The 20,560-nt window shown below is 43.6% G+C and overlaps 1 protein-coding gene across 1 annotated transcript in view; it reads right to left on the reverse strand.

Annotated features, from left to right (window-relative positions):
* The window catches only part of ANTXR1 (ANTXR cell adhesion molecule 1), a 206,645-nt gene that overhangs the window by 146,693 nt on the left and 39,392 nt on the right, over positions 1-20,560 (reverse strand). Inside the window, exons 7-10 of the mRNA XM_029604035.1 lie at positions 19,434-19,502; positions 17,322-17,402; positions 7,585-7,645; positions 2,723-2,821 (exon numbers count right to left, since the gene is read on the reverse strand). Coding sequence (XP_029459895.1) covers positions 2,723-2,821; positions 7,585-7,645; positions 17,322-17,402; positions 19,434-19,502 — 310 coding nt within the window. The remainder of the gene's footprint in view (positions 1-2,722; positions 2,822-7,584; positions 7,646-17,321; positions 17,403-19,433; positions 19,503-20,560) is intronic.

Genomic DNA, 20,560 nt, shown 5'->3' on the forward strand with positions numbered 1-20,560 from the left:
AGATCAGACATGGCTGAGGATGAAGATGAAGGCAGATGTAGAGCAAAGCTGAGGCTGAAGCTGAAGGTGGATGTGGAGCAAAAGCTGAGGCTGAAGCTGAAGGTGGACATGGAGCAAGGCTGAAGACTGGAGCAAGGCTTGAAGACCGACAGGTGACCTTTACTGAGGCAATCCTGTGTATCACGGCTGGGATTTAAATACCCAGCCATGTGACGTCATCGGAGGGCGCTGAGAGGATGGGTTCTTGCCTCAGGACCTTTATAGCTTGGATTGCTCTGTGTGCCTAGTAGGAGAGCACGATTAGCGGTGTTTCCCTGCCATGTGGAATGACAGTCTTCAGCTGGCGGCATTGGGGTGAGTGAAGCTGCTCACGGGGCCGTCCTGAGAGCGGTAAACTTAACAGTACCCCCCCTCCTCTAAGCGCCCTTCCTAAGTCTCTTTTCTTTGTCTTCTAGGGAGGCGTCAAAGGTACATGTCTATATTCAGGGAACTCGGAGGTCTTAACATGATATCCAGGGATTTTTAGATTTCAAAGTTGAACTGAAGAAGTATTCAGACTGGTCCTGTTCCTCAGTCAAGGATCCTTCAGCAGAAGAAAAACATGACTTATAAGTTCCGAGATTATCTTGTTGAATGAGGACGGCCCCTGTTGACTTGGCAGTGGTTTCTACTTCCACAATAATGGACTTCAGAGATTTGGGGCGGTCAGCAGAAATGCAAGATGCTAGGGCTCCTGGTCATTTCTCATAACATAAGCTAGAACAGGATGTATACAGGAGTGGCAGATTCAGTACTTCAGGCAAGATAGTCTGGAGCAGAGCACCCGGAGATGAAGCAGCACAATGATCTCAGCAGGTTGGGCCCCAGTAGTTGATCTGTAAGGTGCTCCAGTCAATGGATGGTTGATGGAGTCTAAGTCAAGGTAGTCCAAGTTCAAGAGGACTGGATGCTTTATGTAACACAGAAGATTTTCTTGTGAGACCCTATCTGCATAGTGATGAGCAAGGTGGCCATGGTCACGTGACCGGGTATAAGTTCTCCGAAAGTGGAAGAAATAATATGAGGAGTAGTCAAGCTGGTAGTGGGCAGCCACAATGGTGTTAAAACAAATCTTGAATAAAGTTGCCTTCGACTCTGTTATCTATTAAAGCTTTAGTTTGAACTGAGTGTTTCCAAAAGGTGAGGGACATTGATACCATCAATTGTGGAGGAGAAATAGGATGGTGAAGAACTGCTCTCTCAACTAGAATTGTTTCTTCAGAGTTTCCCGGTCTCTTGGGGCACAGACTGAAAAAATGCCCCTGGGTTGTGCAGTAGAGACAGAGGTTATGTCATCTTCGCCTTTGTTTTTCATTGACTGAAAGTTGGGTGTTACCCAAATGCACAGGCTCGTCGAAGGCAACAACCTTCGGCAGTTCTGGGGTGGACACCAAGCAACTTAGGAGCTTGGAAGCTACAGGAATAGCCCGATAGGAGCTCTTCCTCTCTCGAACTTGTTCTTGAAATCTCAGATCTATTTGAATAGCCAAGGCAATAAGTGCTTCTAGGATCAGGGGAAGGTCTTCAGCCGCTAGTTCGTCTTATATTCACCTGGATAAACCTTGCCAAAAAAATGGCAGTTTGGCTGTCTTCACCCCAGCTGAGTTTAGAAGCTAGGGTATGAAATTCTACTGCATACTCGCCAACTGAGAGAGAGCCTTGATGAATACAAACAGGCCAATGCAATATTGGTGCGGGCAAAAACGGGCACACAATCATGTGCGCTCGCTCTCCCAATGCGCACCGAATGACCTCTCTGGGGTGCCTGATTTAATATTTAAATTAGCTGCCATGGTAAAAAGGAGGCACTAGGAAAAATTGTGTGCCCTTAGGGGCAGATTTTCAAAGTCCTACGCACGGAAATCTAGGAGGATTTACGCATGTAGGGGGCTTACGCGCGCCGGGCCTATTTTCAAAAGGCCCAGCAGCGCACGTAAAGCCCAGGCACGCATGTAAGTCCCGGGGATTGAAAAAAGGGGTGGGGCTGGGCGGGGGCAGGGCTGGAGCCTCCAGGCACAGCGGCCATTTGCCGCTGTGCCTGGGATCGCAAGCCGGCCGTTGGAAAAAAAAAGTGCGCCCGACGCACACATATTTACCCTCAGAAATTAATGCCTGTCCTGAACAATAAAGATTGGAGCAAGGCTGAAGACTTTGAAAATTACCTTCTAAGAATACAGTACCCTACATAGGGAGATATATTTTCCAAATGATTGCTATTCAGTTAGATAGGCATGTTGGCCAACTTTCCACACACAGCTAAACTCAACCAATGAGCTCAAGTTTCAACATTCAGTTTTCTTTTCCCTTTCCAGTCAGTAAGAGCATTGGTGGCTGACCAGGCCCTTCCTTCACAATACAGTCCTGAAGTGAAATTTATAAAATAGATTGGGACAGTCGGAAAAAAATTACTTATGTAACTAACTACATTTAGACCTCTTTTTCTAAAGTGGTTTTTTGGGTTTTTTTTAGCAATGGAATAATTCTACACCAATGAGGCCATTCCGTGTTGGGGAATAGTCTATCCCAGGCCAAAATTCTGTTATTATGATATAGATGTTGGTAGAAATAGTAATAATAGTTCTTGAGTTGTCCATCTGTCATAACGAGGAAGATAGGATGAGGGTGGATGGCAGAGGGTGGGGAGAAGGAGATCATTGTTCATAAAATAAAGCAAACAACTTACTTAGAGTGACCGTCTCATTAATTTTGAAGCTGCAGAGAACTCGGTCCACGTTGCGGGTATGTCGAAATCCATTGCCTTTAACCACCACTTGAAATGATGCTGTAAGAAAAATAAGAAATGAATTATTTTACAGAGCCAGCTGCCAAAAATCCCAGAATAGTCTCAAATGACATATGGAGGTTCCTCTCCCTGCCTACTGAGCAGCACTGCCAATGTGAGCCAGCCTGAGGCAAAAAGGTTGAGCCAAGCACAGGTCCTCAATGAAAGGGTAACCACTTGGCCGCACAGCTTGCCCCCCCAAATTGCTTTATACTTTTCAATCTGATTTAGCTAGCAAGATTCCTTTATTTGCGGGGGATGCAGAGAAGTGCGGAATTGTGACTTTGAGGGTTTGCTTTGGGAGCAAGCTGGTTTGCAGTGAAATGTGCTGTCTGGAGAGGTCTGTGTGTCATTTGTCATCCACACAGGTCTGCTGCTGGGGAGGAGGGAGGATTGAGTACTTTTGCAAGCCACTGTATATATATTTTAGGCAATTCTTTTTTTCTTTGCAGCACTTCCTTCCCTTTCCCAGCTAAGTGCTGGTTTTTCCTCCTTAGCCCTCCACACTAAGATCCTGTCAAACTGTAGCATAGGTCAGTACTACACTAGCCAAACCAGGACCAGCCTCCCCATTTAGGGTTAAAATATTCAAAGTTCACCAGAAAAGCCTACACTAACCTAAGTTTACACCTTTATACAGCTATAAGTAACAAACTGATGCTGTTGCTGGACCAATGCTATGGAAGTGCTTGCCTAAAAGTCTACAGAAAGATTTTAAAAGTTTTTAAGCTTTTGCTTAATTAATTTTTTTTGTGAAACTTTCGACTTACCACAGTCATGACTGGTGGATAGGCTGTGAAGTGTTGCATTAATAAGGGCCAGCTGTCAGGAAGTGTGTTATTCCTGGTTTAATTTAATTGTATGCTCTAAAAAAAATTATTCCTATGTAATATTTTATGTTTGGATATTTTATTGGAGTATGTTTTTGTATGATTTTGTTCTGCTTAAGTTTTAATGTTGAATTATGAATGCAGAATTGTGAGCCACCTAGAACCTGGGATGGTGTGGCATATAACTATTTTAATGCATAATAAATAATACAATAAATTACAACAGCATGAATGGGATTGCTTTTCTCTTTCCACCCTGATTTATGCCAAAGCAACTCCTACAGCACTCGATGGCATCACAAAATACTCAGATGGAACAAACAATGAAACTGAGATAATGAAAAGCAGACGGTATAATAATAGGCACTGGTGTATTGGCGCTTTTTTTTTTTTAAAGAAGCACATTCTGTTCAGGGTACTTTGGCAATAAAAGCAGTCAATAGTGTTGCGCTGTACTACCTAACACTTCCAAAACACAAGACCTGATGTCACGTGGACGCTCCCTGTCATCGCTTGCCTAGATTAGTATACAGAGTAGGAAAGCAAAGAAGTGTCGGTCCAAACTGATGGAAGAGTGACAGCCCATGGATTAGAAATCTGGATAATGCCCCAACAGCAGTGCCACTCTAGCAGGAGATACAAGGAAATCCAGTGGGTTCATGTTGTTAAATATCTTTGCAGGGAAGAGGTTTTTTTTCCCTAGAAACCAATGTCATTCCCTAGCCAGCTGGACATTGTACATCACCTAATTGTTTTGCAATGCTTTAGGAGTGTAAATCTTTTCTCTGGGTAGTTGTAGTAAGTACAGTCTGTACTTTAGAAGGGCAATGTTCAGAGGCATTTAAGTGGGTAAATCAGTATTTACTTCGGTAGGTTGGCCTGGTTGAGTTCCCCCCCCCCCCCCCCCCGAGCAGCTAAAAAGCATGCACAGGGTTTGCAACACGTGTACCTTTTGCCTCATTACAAGGGGGATTTCCCCAGGAGGGGGGTGTTTAGACGGGGGAGGGGGGTAATGGAGGGGGAGAAAGAAGAATTGGGTACTTTTCCCCGCACATTTTACCTCCTGCAGAAAAAGGAGCTCCAGAATGCATGGGCACTTTTATGCCCATGGATTCGAATTCTCAAAGCTAAACCCCGGGGGATAGTTTCTCTTTGAAAACTGCCTATACGATCCCTGGGGCACTGAAACTGGTTGCCTAGATGTGCAGTACAGGCCCATGCTCCCTTTCATTGTGCCACGCTATCTTTCCAGGAGGGGACACAGTGGACTGAAGGCCACGGGCTGACCTGCGTTGGAATAATACAGCCGTTTGCACGGACCCCTTGAGAGGTTTCATCCAGATACATTCTGAATACTTTCAGTCATTTTTTTAAAGCAGGTTTAATTAATCTGCTTTGGCAGAGGTCACTACGTCATTGGGTCCCCAGTGGGGGAGGGTTTCAGGGTGTTAACCCTTCTCCCCCCACCACCCCCCTCTATGTCATTCAAATTCTAAGCCTCAACCAACAAGACAAAAAGATCCAATTCTCAGCTCAGAGCAGAGGGTCCTACACTTGGATCATAGCCAAAAGTCCACTCTGACTTCAAACAGTAAATGGACCACCTTTGTTCAGTGATACTGAAGAGACGCACCGGTACAATCACCCTCAGGGGTTGTTAGAAAAGGATTAATGAGCCCATTCAGCAGCAGCCATTTTTCACTTTAGCCCTGGGGTTTGAAGCAGCTGACAAGTCTGAGCTTCATCCATCAACCTCTTTCCAGTCACTCAGCTCCATACAGAATGATTACTAAGAAAACACCCTATGGGTTTTCTTTTCTGACCTTTAATGAGGAAACTATCTTTGCCCTGGTATGTAAAATATTCCATTAGTGAAAGTATAGCTGTACAATTTAAAGGATCTGAAATAGACTCGCTCTAGGACATACAAAAAAGAAAAAAAGACTTTGACAGAATCTAAACATTAGTCTGTGGCTGTTTCTTAACCCTGTCAGGCTTTTGTGTATTTTAGACTGAATGCCATGCCTTGTGCCTGGTCTTAAAGCAAGCAGGAGCAGGCTCCTCTTCAGCCCAGGTATTTGGTGCCTTAAGCAGTTGCCTGTGTTGTCTGTTCCTGCTTGGATCCAGAGCAATTCTTTTAACAAGGTCAAATAATGAGCGAAAGAATTTCAAAGAATAATAAACAGTAACATTTTGGATGAGGAGCGATATTAGCAATAACACTAATTGCGCCTCTCCATTGTGATCTCTGTTGCACTGAGGGTGGAGTTTTCACTTAAATTGCTTCTAAAATCGTTTCAGCCTGTTGGAAAGCTGGCTATTTCTGACCTTGTACCTATAGTTGACTGTTCTGTATTAAGCAGCAGCAGTGATTTTTTAAAAAGCATATCTGAGTGATATGTTAAACCTTATAGACCTCATCAAGAACAAGAGAGAGAGCTCACATTTTGAGATGCATCCTGGGGAAAACTGATAGAGCATCTTATGTGCAAACCATCAGGCACATGACAACAGGATAATTTCATTTCCCCAAACTTTCTAGCATCTTTGGCAGCATGTGCTACACTGATATTCCTTTGGGAGTAAGGATACCCCCTGTGCAGTCACTGCTGAATATTTTCATGCAAGCCAATAAGCATCCAAGTGATCAGAAGCTCTGCCCAATCCCCCTTCCCACCTTTTGATGCACATGACTTGAGGGCCCATTTACTCTTTTTATCGTACTCAGCTCCTATCACTTACAGGCTCATCCTAATTACTGCAAGTGGTTTAGGTTATACAACGTAGACATGTTCACATCATACAGTGGATGCTTCAGTAACTAAGATAGAAGCCGTTCTTTTATATTTGAAACGTAGTCAGAGTTGGAGATATTTTCACATTTATGGACAGCATGAAATTTTCTGCACAATAAAATATACGGAAGTATGGTAAGGCATATCCAGCTGGTTAGACATGAAGGCAATATGGTGACTTTCATGTCCTTATGGTAGCCCATGGGCACAACGGGACCAGGTGCTCCCATACATTCTTCTGCCATGTCTGATAACAAGGCATGTAGTCCTTCAAACCCTTGCCCAATAGCTTATAAAACCTGGAGAGGGCCATCATTTTTCTTTCTGTAAGAGTCTGAAGGAGGGACACCTTACAGGGTGAGCTCCCAGATTCCAAGGAGAAACTGCTTGCAGGTGCACGCAGAGAAAGATTCCTCCCCACCCACAGCATCTTTCTTCTGTCTCCTGCTTGACAACCTTTCACTAGCAGATGTGGAAGATGCATACAATGTCTTCCACAACAAATTATACCAACAGGAAATTTCGAAGCCCCCAGAGATAAAAACACACTCCCTTAAAACAGGCCTTTCCCTAGGTGGGCAGTGCAGAGAGAGAAGGCAACAGCTTCAAAAGTGCCTTATTGCAGCAAGAGAAAACAGAGCAATGCAAAGGGGAGGCATGAGGTGCTGGCTTAAGTATATGCATTTTTGTTTCAATCGGAATGTAATTTCTCCAGCATATTTCAAACATCCTACGCCACGGCTTCCCACACCTGTCCTAGGGACCACATAGCCAGTCAGCGTTTCAGGATATCCTCAATGAATATGCATGAGACAAATCTGCATGCACGGGAGGCTCCGCATATGCAAATTTATCTCATGCATATTCATTGTGGATATTCTGGAGACCTGACTGGCTGTGGGGTCCCAAGTGCAGGTTTGGGAGCCAGCTAACAGACTGCATTTTGGTTAAACTACCAAATCTAGGTCTCTGTGTCCCTTCTTATTCTTTTTTAGACTGCTATTGCTGTCACATTTTCTCTTTTTTTTTTTTTTTTTTTAAGATTGAATCTGGTTTCCCAAATCATTAAATAATGACTGGTCTGAAATTAGCAGCGGTTTGCTTAGAGAATCTCTGTGTGCAAGGCTACATCGCTTACCTCCTGCACATATACTGGAAGGTTCCGCTGCAAGGATCTCAATGCACGACTTCTTCAAAATCTGGAGGCAAAAGGAGACCGAGGAAGGAGAATGAAAAACATAAAACTATCGTTCGCATTAGGAAAACTGACAGTGAAAAACAGATGTCAATTCAAACTTTGAACACAAAGGTGTTGGGCGTGACAAGGTCTGTTGGGAGAGCTCCTTCAGAACATCATGGGATGTGTGTTACCGAAACACCCAACCCTTCGTAGGACATGACAAGGTCTGTTGGGAGAGCTCCTTCAGAACATCATGGGATGTGTGTTACCAAAACATCCAACCCTTCGTAAAAATTTCTGTTCTTGCTGACAAACACTTGGGACAGTCACAAAGCACAGTGGTAAAGGCTGGTGGGGACCAAAGGTAGAAGATATGAAAGAGAGGGATATTTTGAGGCAGCTGAAGAAGGTGATGGTGGGAGCAGGGTTGGGAGATCAGATAGGAGACAACGGCAGGGGAAGTTGATGTTGATTTAGGCAACGAGAATTTGTGTGCTCTTCTACCAGGGAGAAGGCCAGAGTAAAAAGTCTCAACCTGGAAAGACTGGCTAGACCAATTAGACTTTATCTGCCTTTATTCAGTGTGTTATTTTGCTATGACCAAATCCTATGATAAGAAATATTGAAAAGCTTGGTGGGGCTTCAATAACCGAGCACTTCCTCACACCAAAGCCCCTTCTGTCACGGCTCTGAGAAAGCGTGGATTCAAAAACGTAGTTACCAGTTCGCAATTTTACTAAATCCTTCAGCAGTCAATATTAAAAGCTGTTTTGTCGGACTTAGCTAGTCAAACCACAGGACCTGCCGCTTGGCTGGCTAAATTTTATCAGATTAAAAATATAATCTGGAAAAGTCAGGGGCAGGATGGGGCATTCCCAGGCAGGGCTGTTATCCAGCAAGGTCAGCCAGGTAAAGAGCGATTTTCCGCATTATCCAAAGAATATAGTGGATACCTAGGACAGGGGAAGAGAAGCCCTGACTTTATGACAGCACCGCTGAATATCCCGGCTAGGTTACCTGAATACGTTTATCCGGCTAATTTTCCTAGCTTGCCAGGGGCTGAATATGGACCTCTCAGGGTTTAAACTGCCTTCCTTAGAGAACCTATGATCACCTCATTATTCCTCCTTATGTGAAGCTTCCTACAAAAATCTACTACTGGTAAAAAAAACCAAAACCAAAGAGAACAAAAACAGAATAATACCTGAGATCACCAGCAATCTGTCAGGCCCATCTGTCACATTTTGATTCTGGAAACTGGTTTATCTGTACAAATTCTGATCTTTGGAAATTCTTTGTGATAATTGTTTGGTTTTTTTTCCAAAAGGTGCACGCTCTGATATGCTTTACCTTTTACAACTTCTGAAACCATTTCAGGCGTATATGTTGGGACTGAGGTTTAGAGTGGAAAAATCTTTACAATGAGGGAGGGCACAATAGCTGAGAGTAGAGTATCCTGCCCTAATCTGGATTATATCTATTATAGCCCTGGCTCACTCTTTAACCTGAGACAATGGCTGCAGGAGGGCAGCGTGACCATTCAGGAGGGGCAGTTAGCAAGTACTGCACAATCAACTCTATGATCACCCGATTATACATGGAAATATCGCCTTCCTTTCAAGATGAAAAGGCATTTTAGATCCAATGACTGGGAAAGGGGTTGATTGCGTTATATCTGCTTCATTTGCTTTTTTGCTACTAAAGGTCTTTTTCCCTAGAAGTCTGCAGTAACTTTGCCATCTTTCTGCTCCCGACGCCCATCCTTTGCTGCCTCACAAGCCTGATAGTCTGCCATTCTCCACCCCCTTCCCCACCCTTGCCCCCTTACAGTCAGAAAAAAGGATTTAGTTTACCACATACTGGAAGGAATTTCTATTTTCTAAATGCATTTTATTTGCAACAAAGAAAAAGCCACCACATGGTCTGTGGAAGTAGTAAATCTCTCTTGCAATGGGAAGATGTTCAGAGCCCGTGACGTCTATCCACTTTCAGAATCAAATAAATAGAAAACAAGGGATTAGCCAGGACTCTGAATCAGCTGGACCCTTTTTTTTCTTCACTGTATCTTCCTCCCCCATCGCCCCCATAGTTTTGCAAATATGTTTCTAGAAAGTAGATGCAGACAATGTATTGGCCAGAGTCCTGCTGGCTCCCCCCAAACACCATTTTCATGTTATTAACGACAGCTGTGTGGGGAATGTACAGCTGGAAGCCTAAAAGGTGCATTTTAAAAGCCTTGTGTGTGCAAAAGTGGCCATTTATGCCTGTAAGTGGCCAAGCAGGAATAGCTGGGAAGGGCACATGTACATCAGTATGAGTGAGAGAGAGAGAGAGAGAGGTGATTCGGGGTGAGCTTTTGGGAGGTGGGTTGGGATTAAGGGGGTGTTATAGACACATTCAGAGGTCTCCATTGTAAAATGGACCTCATTAAAGAATTTTTGACCTTATAAGGGATGAAAAGGAGTTGATTTGTACAATGCAGACTCTGCTAGCTGCATACAGCTGCAGACATGTGCACATGGAGAGTATTTTATAACCTATGGGGCGGATTTTCATACTCCGCGAATAGGCCTACTTTTGTTTGCGCTCCAGGCGCAAACAAAAGTACGCTGGATTTTAGTAGATACGCGCGGAGCCGCGCGTATCTGCTAAAAACCTGGATCGGCGCGCGCAAGGCTATCGATTTTGTATAGCCGGCGCGCGCCAAGCCGCGCAGCCTACCCCCGTTCCCTCCGAGGCTGCTCCGAAATCGGAGCGGCCTCGGAGGGAACTTCCTTTTGCCCTCCCCTCACCTTCCCCTCCCTTCCCCTACCTAACCCACCCACCCGGCCCTGTCTAAGCCCCCCCCTTACCTTTGTCGGGGGATTTCCGCCTCCCAGAGGGAGGCGTAAATCCCCGCGCGTCAGTGGGCCTCCTGCGCGCCGGGACGTGACCTGGGGGCGGGTCCGGAGGGCGCGGCCACGCCCCCGGGCCGCCCCTGGCCGTAGCCACGCCCCCGGGCCCGCCCCCGGAACGCTCCCGACACGCCCCGAAAACGCCGCGCGGTTCGGGCCCGCCCCCGACACGCCCCCTCCGAAAACCCCGGGACTTACGCGAGTCCCGGGGCTCTGCGCGCACCGATAGGCCTATGTAAAATAGGCCTACCGGCGCGCAGGGCCCTGCTCGCCTAAATCCGCCCGGTTTTGGGCGGATTTAGGCGAGCAGGGCTCTGAAAATCCGCCCCTATATGCATAGGTTATAAAATAGCGCATATTTTTGTGCACAGCGAGATACCTGCGTTTATGGACGTGCGTGTAGCCCTTTTAAAATCTACCTTTAAGTGTTTTAGATACATACAAAACAAAATGTTTTAGATTGACTCTGTTTTGAAACTCGCCGTTAAAAATCAGGGGGAAAAATTTAGGCACGAATATTAGCAAAAATGCCCTTTTTAGATTACTGTTAGTTAATTCAGTTGGCAGATGATGCAAACAAAATGAACATTTACCATTTTACCTTTTCTTGTTTGATTTCTTTTGTTGATTACACATGAGATGTTAATATTTAAAGCGCTCCTTGAAGATCCCAGTCCAATCTGGTTTTCAGGATATCAAAAATGAATGTGCAAGAGACATATCCTCACATAAAGGAGACAGGGAATACAAATATATCTCAGGGATATTCTTTGTGGATATCCTGAAAACCAGACTAGTTGGGGGGGTGGGGGCATTCCCATGGATCAGACTGAGGACTACTGAATTACAGTAAGGTGACTAAGTGACAGCTTGACCCTCTCTGGGCTTGTATTTCCAATTTCTTGAAATCCACAAGTCCAGAGAAGCAGTGGGGTAAAACGGGGACTGGATCTGTTTGTCCAATATGACATGTAGCTATGTGGTCACCTTATTTTAAAATGAAAATAACAGTGCGGTGCACACATAAGTTCACTGCTCTCCTTTGCATATATAATCAGAGTAAGGTTGACCCATGCTGACCTTAAATGGAATAGGAATACAGCTTAAAGAGCCTAAAGCATGGATGCAGGAGAAAGAGATCTTTAAAAGCAGGGATCATAAATCACAATGAAAACAGGGCTGCCAAGTTATCCAGTTCCAGAAGGGAGATACTTTTGGCCAGTCCTGACTTTGCATTTATATCCCTATGACCTCTCCAATTTTCCTGGGCTCCCCCCTGCCACCCAAGTTGCTCCTAGGCCTGCCCCGGGGCAAGCGACATCATCAGTGGTCGATGCTACCAAGGAAAACATGAGCTATGCCAGAGGACGAGAGAGGCAGGGGGCTGAAGGACTGTCCTGGCCTGACCCCCCTGGGCTCCCCTTGCCTCCCGGGTCACTCCTGACCCATCTGCTGGGGTGAGCGACATCATCAGTGAGTAATGCCGCAGAGGAAAAAAGGAGCCACACTAGACAAAGGGGTATAATCCCTTTCATGGAAAACAAAGGGCGACACGAGCGACAGTGACTCTGTGGGAATGCCCAGAATCCAGCAGGCTCAGAGTACTGAACTAACATCCTGAATGCTGCCCCATGATGGATGATACAACAAAATAGCACATAAGTAGCCAGGAATCAAAAAAGAAGCCACAAGACAGAGGAAGTCAGACAATATCCCTTAGTTCAATTTGAGCTACTTTATACAACTAATAGGCTAGAAACCCAGAAATATGATTGCAGAAAAAGACCATGTGGACCATCTAGTCTGCCCATCTGCCTAATTTATCTAGCCCTTACAATTTCCATCACTCCCTTAGAGATCTCCTGCATTTATTTCAAACTTTCTTGAATTCAGATACCAGCCAGTAAAACCAACATCACTAAGACAGACAAGAACTCCCTCCAGGTCTAACCCGAAGCCAACAGTTCTCACTACTCCACACCAGGTAAACCCTGCTAATCCCAAGATGTGCTTTATGGCAAGCTCTAACAGCAGTCCCTGTACCGCCTCACAAACTCAAATACTCACAAGTCAGGGCAGAAATCCCTCAACTACACTCCTAAATCCTTGAAAACAAATAAGATCCCAAAGCTCCTTCATCTATCCCCAAAGCGAGGTTCAGTATGCAACAGACACAAACACTATGCAAGACACAACCCACAAACTGATTCTACTAAACTTCCATCCACAGCAAACTTGATCAACTACAAGTCCTGCTCGTGGATGAGTCTGCTGACATTCTATGCTTAACAGAGATAATGGCAAAGAAAGCTGATCCCCCCTCCCCAAATCCTCCATATCGTCACTCAAAGCTATGCTTTCTCCCATATCCCGAGAAGGAACAAAGGGTGTGGAGGAGTAGCGATCATTTCCAGGAAATCACTAAATCTAGTCCATTCTTTCACGCAGAAGAGAATTCATATCCCTGCAGACTGACCCACTCAAAATGGGGGATTTTCTTAGTGCATTGCCCACTATCTGGCTCAAATGAAGCCCCACAAGATCCTCCAACTTTAATACTAAAGATAACAGTGAAGCACCTCAGGACCTTAATCCTGGGAGACCGTAACATCCATGTCGATGACCTAGATCTAGAACTGGGCATTTGACTTCCTAGCTTTGGTACAAACACTAGGACTGACCCAACTAGTCAACAAATGGATCATGATGTAAGCCGCACACTCGACATGATCCTTGCCCTGCAATCTTTGCAATAGACAGATCACCTTGCTCTCAAGGTCAGATCATCATGTGATTCTGTACTAAAAGCACTCCCATTCACAAAAACAAAAGATGACAAAACTATAAAACTGATCAGATCAACTATGCGCATTTACCCAGAGGCTTTACTGCGCTGCTCAGAAGGCCAGCTCCTGCACACCATCGCTATCTCATTTGTGGACTCCTGGACAAAGGTGTCAAAGCAGCTATTAATGCTTTGGCCCCTATGAATGTTTGCCAAATCAAAAACCAAAACCCATACTGGAACTAAAAGAAGTAAAATCAGAAGAAAACTAGAATGAAAATGATGAAAATCGTTATTACAATATGATTGCAATGACTTCCTATAACATCAAAAAAGCAAAGAAAACCTATTTATCTAAAGCAATGGATTACATAAAAATCTCACCAAAAGAACTGTTTCAGACCATAAAAAGCTATTATGAGCATTGCCTCTCCTACAGTATCTCCTAAATGACTTTAAATTCTCAATTCCCCATGCCTTTTTCCTCGTCCTTTGCTGCTACTATTGTGCCTTATCTCAGATACTAATTCCAGATATATGTTTTATTTATTTATTTATTTACTTTAAATATTTCTATACCTTCTTCCAGCCAAAGTGGTCCAAAAAACAGTACAAAAAAATATAATCCAAACAACAATTATACAATACAAAACAGTTCAACTTGTACTTTGATGCACACACTCTGAGCATGCGTTTTATTCCATAGACTTCTAGAAGTATAGAAAATGAAATATATAAAGCTATAAAAAAGGGGACATAGGAGTAAGACCAAAAGAGAATAAAACTCAGCCAAGAAATGGGGGACTAGTTGGTATTTTGAAGACTCAAGCAAGAATGAATATTTAATTACCACTTAATCTTTAATTATTTAATTAATATTTAATATTTAATTATTTAATTAATATTTAATTAATTAATATTTAATTAATTAATATTAATTAATATTTAATTAAATTATTAAATATTTAATTATTTAATTAATATTTAATTACCACTTAATCTTCGACGCAAAAGCCCTCTTTGCCTATGTCTCCAATCTCACCCAAATCATCCCACAGGAGATTCCCAACGACCTAGCACAACCCAAAGCTGAAGAACTTGCTCTTCATTTTCACAACAAAGTCAACAGCCTTCTAACTCATCTGCCTTCTAATCCCACCGACCCTGCTCTTTACCAGTCTCTTCAACAATCATCCCCCAACAACAATGGTCTGGAAACACTTGAACCCATCTCTCTTAGAGATACAAACTCTTATAAGAAGAATGAAACCTTCCTCCCACCCTTTGGATACTATCCCCACCAAACTGCTCCTGGCCATCCCTGACTCCATCGCTAAAACATTGTCGGACATCATAAACTGCTCACTCTCCCAAGGACTATATCCTGACGACCTCAAATTGGCCTCCATCAAACCTCTACTCAAGAAACCCAACTTGGATCCTAAAGACCCCAACAACTTCCGTCCTATCGCCAATCTCCCATTCATAGCCAAGATTCTAGAAAAAGTTGTCAATACTCAACTCTCCGAATACATAGAAGAAAACAAAATCCTATTCCAATCACAATACGGATTTCGCAAATCACTGAACACAGAATCCCTCCTCATCTCCATGTCTGACTTCATATTAATGGGCCTTGACAAAGGCCAATCCTTCCTCTTAATTCTACTGGACCTATCAGCCGCCTTTGATACGGTCAATCATTCCATTCTCACTTCCATTCTGGCTTCTATAGGTATCTCAGGCACCGCTCTCTCATGGTTTAAATCTTTTCTCTCCAACAGAGGCTTCAAGGTTAAGATACAGAACAAGGAATCTTCACGAATGGACGCATCCATAGGAGTCCCTCAGGGCTCCTCACTGTCACCTACACTCTTTAACATTTATCTTTTACCTATCTGCCAACTCCTCTCCAACCTTAACCTCAAACATTTTCTCTACGCCGACGACATCCAGATCGTGATACCCATTAAAGAATCTTACACAAAAACATTGGTTCACTGGGAAAACTGTCTCTTCGAAATTAAACATCTCCTGGCTAACCTAAACCTAGTTTTAAACTCCTCTAAAACAGAACTGCTTCTCATCTCCCCAGATAACAATGCCATCTCTAATCCTCCAACTATCCCAACTACTACACAGGTGAGAGATCTAGGAGTATTAATTGATAACCGGATGAACCTTAAAGCTTACATCAACAGAACCACCAAGGACTGTTTCCACAAACTCCAAGTTCTGAAAAGAATTAGACCACTCTTCCACACTCAGGACTTCAGAACCATTCTACAAGCTATCATTTTTTCTAAGATCGATTACTGTAACTCTATCCTACTGGGCCTACCTTCCTCCTATACTAGACCCCTCCAGATGTTACAAAACGCTGCGGCAAGATTACTGACAAACTCCAGGAGGAGGGACCATATATCTCCAATCCTAAAAGATCTCCACTGGTTGCCTGTTCACTTTAGAATCCTCTACAAATCTCTTTCCATAATATACAAAACCATCCATCAACTCACCCCACTCGACTTACAAGTCCCATTCCAAATTTATAACTCCTCCAGACCAACAAGAGACACACTCAGAGGATCTCTTCAAGTGCCCCCAGCCAAAACTACCAAACACATTACCTTGAGAGATCGGGCCTTTTCAACAGCCGGCCCCCTTCTATGGAACTCCATCCCACCGGACCTTAGGACAGGAGCCCAGCCTCCCAACCTTCAGGAAGAGACTTAAGACCTGGCTGTTTAAAAAAGCTTTCCCGGACACCGATTAATTCTATTCAGCCAGATTCTACCACTTCCACATGTAAAAATGTTATTACTAATGTAAATACCTATACCTAATGTTATTCTCTCCCTTTTCTTCTCTCCTCCCAGTTCTTTTACCTTGTTATTTGTAACTGCTTCCTTCTACACAAATAGGTTATTGAATTGTTCACTGTACACCCCTGTTATATGTAAACCGGCATGATGTGTTTGCAACATGAATGCCGGTATATAAAAATTTTAAATAAATAAATAAAATAAATTGCAAAATGTCACAAATTTTCATTTCCATTTTAAGAAATAGCACTCCCAGTCCCTGGGGAGAGGGCATCACAGAGACTGCACTCTGGCTCCATCTGTGGATCAATGAGAGCTTAAACTAAAGGCCTCAAAGAAGGTCCTACAGATTTTGCTACCGACCTGGGTTTCTTAAGCTGGTGGTCCATAAAGGTCCAAGGCAACAGCTAGGGTAGGAAGTTAAGACTCTACTGGTCACACAAAATGGTCAAATGATGCCTTAGGCTTCCTCTCTGCCCTGCCCCCAACTGCTGCTTTTCAGGTTTAGGGTGTGATTAGGACAGCTCCTGATTAGGCTCGTATAGCAATAAGGAATTGAGGAAACAACCAAAAAAAAAAACCAAGGAAAAACCAAGTGATAGGTTTTATGATTTTTTTTACAGTTCGTGACATAGGAGAGTCACACCTGCAAGCCACCGGCTGCGTATTAATGTACATGCAAAACTAGTTAGAATCCCCCTTGTATAAAATTACCAACTGGCTCCTCTCTGAGGGGCAAGCTGACCCAGTCCTGATCTTACCTCCACTGTATGCATAAACTTAGAGTTCTGATTTTCCCAAAAGAGGAAGTGACGGGATCATTTATTCCAAAGGACAACAGTAGATACAATTTCCCTAAGAAAATCTGGCCTGTTTTAGGCCAGTGTTGATAACTGCCCTCACCACCACCCCTACACTGACCAAGAAACGCAAGCTTTCAAGTTCATGTGTGCAATGAAGTAAACTCAGGACTAGATCTACATTTCTTGAAAAACAAAACTAAACTTGGACTTTCACCCTTAGGCCTCCATAGATAAGAGCAAGATTCAATTGATGGCTTGCTACCCTGCAACTACCGCTCATTCCAATGACACACTCAGCAGGGGCTAGAGTGTGGAATCTGACCACAAGTGGTACTCTTGAACCCTGCTAAAAACTCATGTCTAGCCAGAAGGAAAGGTCAATACTCACAGAGACTATGATCCCCTGTAGCGCCTCAAAGCCATCGTTCACTGGAAACACATGATCTTTACTGTCCGCAATCCGTGCCAGCTGAGCAGAGCGGAAATATAAAAGAATTGTTATGAATTATCCAGCTATCCGCCCTAACCGGCAGATTGTCAGCAGAATTTCAGGAATCTGAGGATCTGGCTCTTCCTTCGCTCTCTTCCTTGGAAAGGTTTTAAGTATGTTACTAAAGCATCAACAGGCATGAGGCTAGGCTTACCATCCAACCTCATGTCATAAGGAACAGATTAATTTGGACCTGATTTTACTCTAGTGGAATCCACTCCCCACCCTCGAGAGCCACCAACAGATTGGATTTTCAAGATATCCCTCATGAATATGCATATGATAGATTTGCACACAATGGAAGCAAGTACATGCAAATATATCTCATGCATATTTATTAGGGATATCCTGAAAACTTGACCTATTGGCAGCCCTTGAGGGCTGGGAGTGAATACCATTGATTGACAAGTTTACACATGTAATGCAGTAAAACCAGGACTGGGCTAACCAGTCCCATAAGACATGGAGCTATCTAGTCGCCTGGATTTATATACGGAAAAGGAACACATACTAAACCCCTGCTCTACATATGTTGAAAAGTATGATTTTTTTTCTAAAGAAAGAGAACTCAAAAATAACATTTTATACACTTAGAAATTACTATCCAATCAAGGCAATATTAGAAAGACATCCTGGGCTTTGAGTCTGAATTTGTCTTCTTTTATGCTTTCATTTCTGAAGTATTCTGGAAATTGGAGTCCTTATTTTTGCTACTGAGAAAACAGGGCTGCAATTTCACAGAAGCTTGGAAATCCAACAGTTTTATCCACTAAGATACAGAAAAACCAAGGGGAGCACGTGGCCCATTGGAAAAGCCTGTGTTGAGGTTTGCCAGTGTCTCAATAGAAAGCAGTGCAGGCGATACGGTAAAATGTCCTACACCAGCCTAAAGCATCCTCCAAACAATGCATTGGATTTAGTTGGCAAGTCTGCAGTAAATGACGGGAGATATCTTGGGGCTAGAAAATAGAGGAGGAAGACCCAGACGAAGAGAAAGCAAGCAAGCAGGCAAGTGGCTACTGCAAAGGAAATGCCTAGCACTTCCACTTTAAGAATGCCGTCACACTTCAGTACCACTGCCCACTAATGAGCTTGCCATATCATCCACTGGGACTGAAGCCAACTTTGATTTTGAGAAATTTCTGGGGGTTTTGGGTTTTGTTTTTTTTTCTCTTCACTGTTTCCTTTTGAAAACAAGAATACAATTGCCTGTGGCTACAGGACCTGCACTATTTTCAGAGATTAAAGAAGGGGCTTTGTGTCTCCTCACTAACAGAACTCTGAATGACACAGTTAAGCGAAATAGTGTGAAAGGACAGAATCAGGAAGATCACAGAGCCCCACGTTTGTAGGATGTTCCGCCAAATATCATGAGAATAAGTGGACAGGCATCAGCTATTCAACAACTCTAAAGTATGTTCATGGAGTCGGCCCAAAACTCTTAAACCAATTTTACAAAATATGTCGGCACCATAAGTGAGCTATTGAGCATAATATTACAGTAATAGCATTACCACTAAATTGTAATCATTCGGACGTTCTGGCAAAACCATCTCTCCCTCCCCCTTCCTCCTCTGCCCCTACACACACATAAAGAATCCATTTTCAAGATCCAAGTCCAGGACACTGCAGCAAGCGCAAATTACAGTTTCCTTCATTGACATTCACATTGTCAGTAGTTGTCCATAGAATTCATATTTTCAAATAAAAATCCTGGATTTTAACTAGAGATGGGGGCATTAAACCACGATTTAATGTTTTTAAAAAAGCAGTGGATTACCAGTTATTTTTTTTCATTGATAAAGGGTAAGCATTAATACTACTTGTTGTCTGTGTGTTTGAAATGCACAAGGAGGATGCGGTTTGCTTTTAAACATGATGGGGATGTGAAGGGAAAGGGGGGGGAGAGATAAGAGTTATCAGCAGTCCAATTGGGGAACCATTCTACACTAAAGCCACTTCATTGCATATCTTCAGGGTATCAGAGCAGAGTGGAGAAAGGAGCCTTACTTGCGTTTCATTAAAATCCTTCACGCCAACACAATACACTGTAGCTCCCAGATCACGAGATTCATTGGCCTAGAAGAAAGGGACAGAGAAAGCCAATCATTACTTCTCTTCATATAGATTTAAAGTCTTAGATTTCTGTTAGCTGAATGAGAAAAATGCTAGCGACATATAGAGTGAATCCCAATTTTAGCAGCTACTGAGAGACCAGGGAGAAACCAAAGCCATTATACATATATAAAATGTTCACATATTTTTTTCCCACTTGAAAGAGAATGCAAGGTGTCAACATGAAAACTAGCTTAGTTATAGGATGTGCAAATCAGTGATGGGTGTGATTGAAAACATAAAATCACATGTCCTTTAATCTGGGGACTTCAGGCAATCGTAATCTGCTTGCAGTCTATCTGGCCCCGACTCATGATAAAAGCAATTCTTAATTTTCTTATGCTTTCTCGTAGGAGCCTATGTTGGGGTCTTGACTATCCACAATTGTAGTGTTACTGTTGGGGAAATGGTTGCAGTACTAAGTTGGAGAATGTCATCTTGAGTTCCTGCTCACCTCCCAACATGATCGGACATAACATATATTCAGGGAAATTCAACAAAAGTCTAGTGGTTGTGTGGCAATGAGGAGGTGGGGTGATTATAATTCTGAACAAATGAGCCAGCCCAGAGACTCTCAGTTGCAGTGCTGCACTCTGCCATGCTGGAGGAGATACAGGTTAGGTTCTGGAGCCCAGCTTCTGCTTCCCAGCCTGGCATAGGCTATGGGTGGAAAGGGGGAGGAGTATGCTTCAGAGACAATGCTCATGGCTCACTCACCCAGGATTGGGTTGGGAGTAGGGAAGTCTCAGCTACTGGCCAGATTCAGGGTGTTAGGCTTAGTGGCTCACGAGACAGTCCAGCGAGCTGCCGCACTCTCCCAGATACCATAGGCAGGCCTCGACTCCGACGTAGGATGGATCCTGTCAAGCACAGCCCGGCACGCCACCATGCCACCTTTGTCCTGGCTCCTCCTAAGGCATACACATGCACAGTCTCTTTTTAAAGGGCCTATGGTGGAAAGACAGCTGCGGTACTCTTTGAGGATCTCATTGGCTCCATGCCTTAAAAGGCTCCTCCAAAGG

The sequence above is a fragment of the Rhinatrema bivittatum genome, chromosome 5 (assembly GCF_901001135.1).
Source record: "Rhinatrema bivittatum chromosome 5, aRhiBiv1.1, whole genome shotgun sequence".
In the NCBI taxonomy this organism is placed as follows: Eukaryota; Metazoa; Chordata; class Amphibia; order Gymnophiona; family Rhinatrematidae; genus Rhinatrema; species Rhinatrema bivittatum.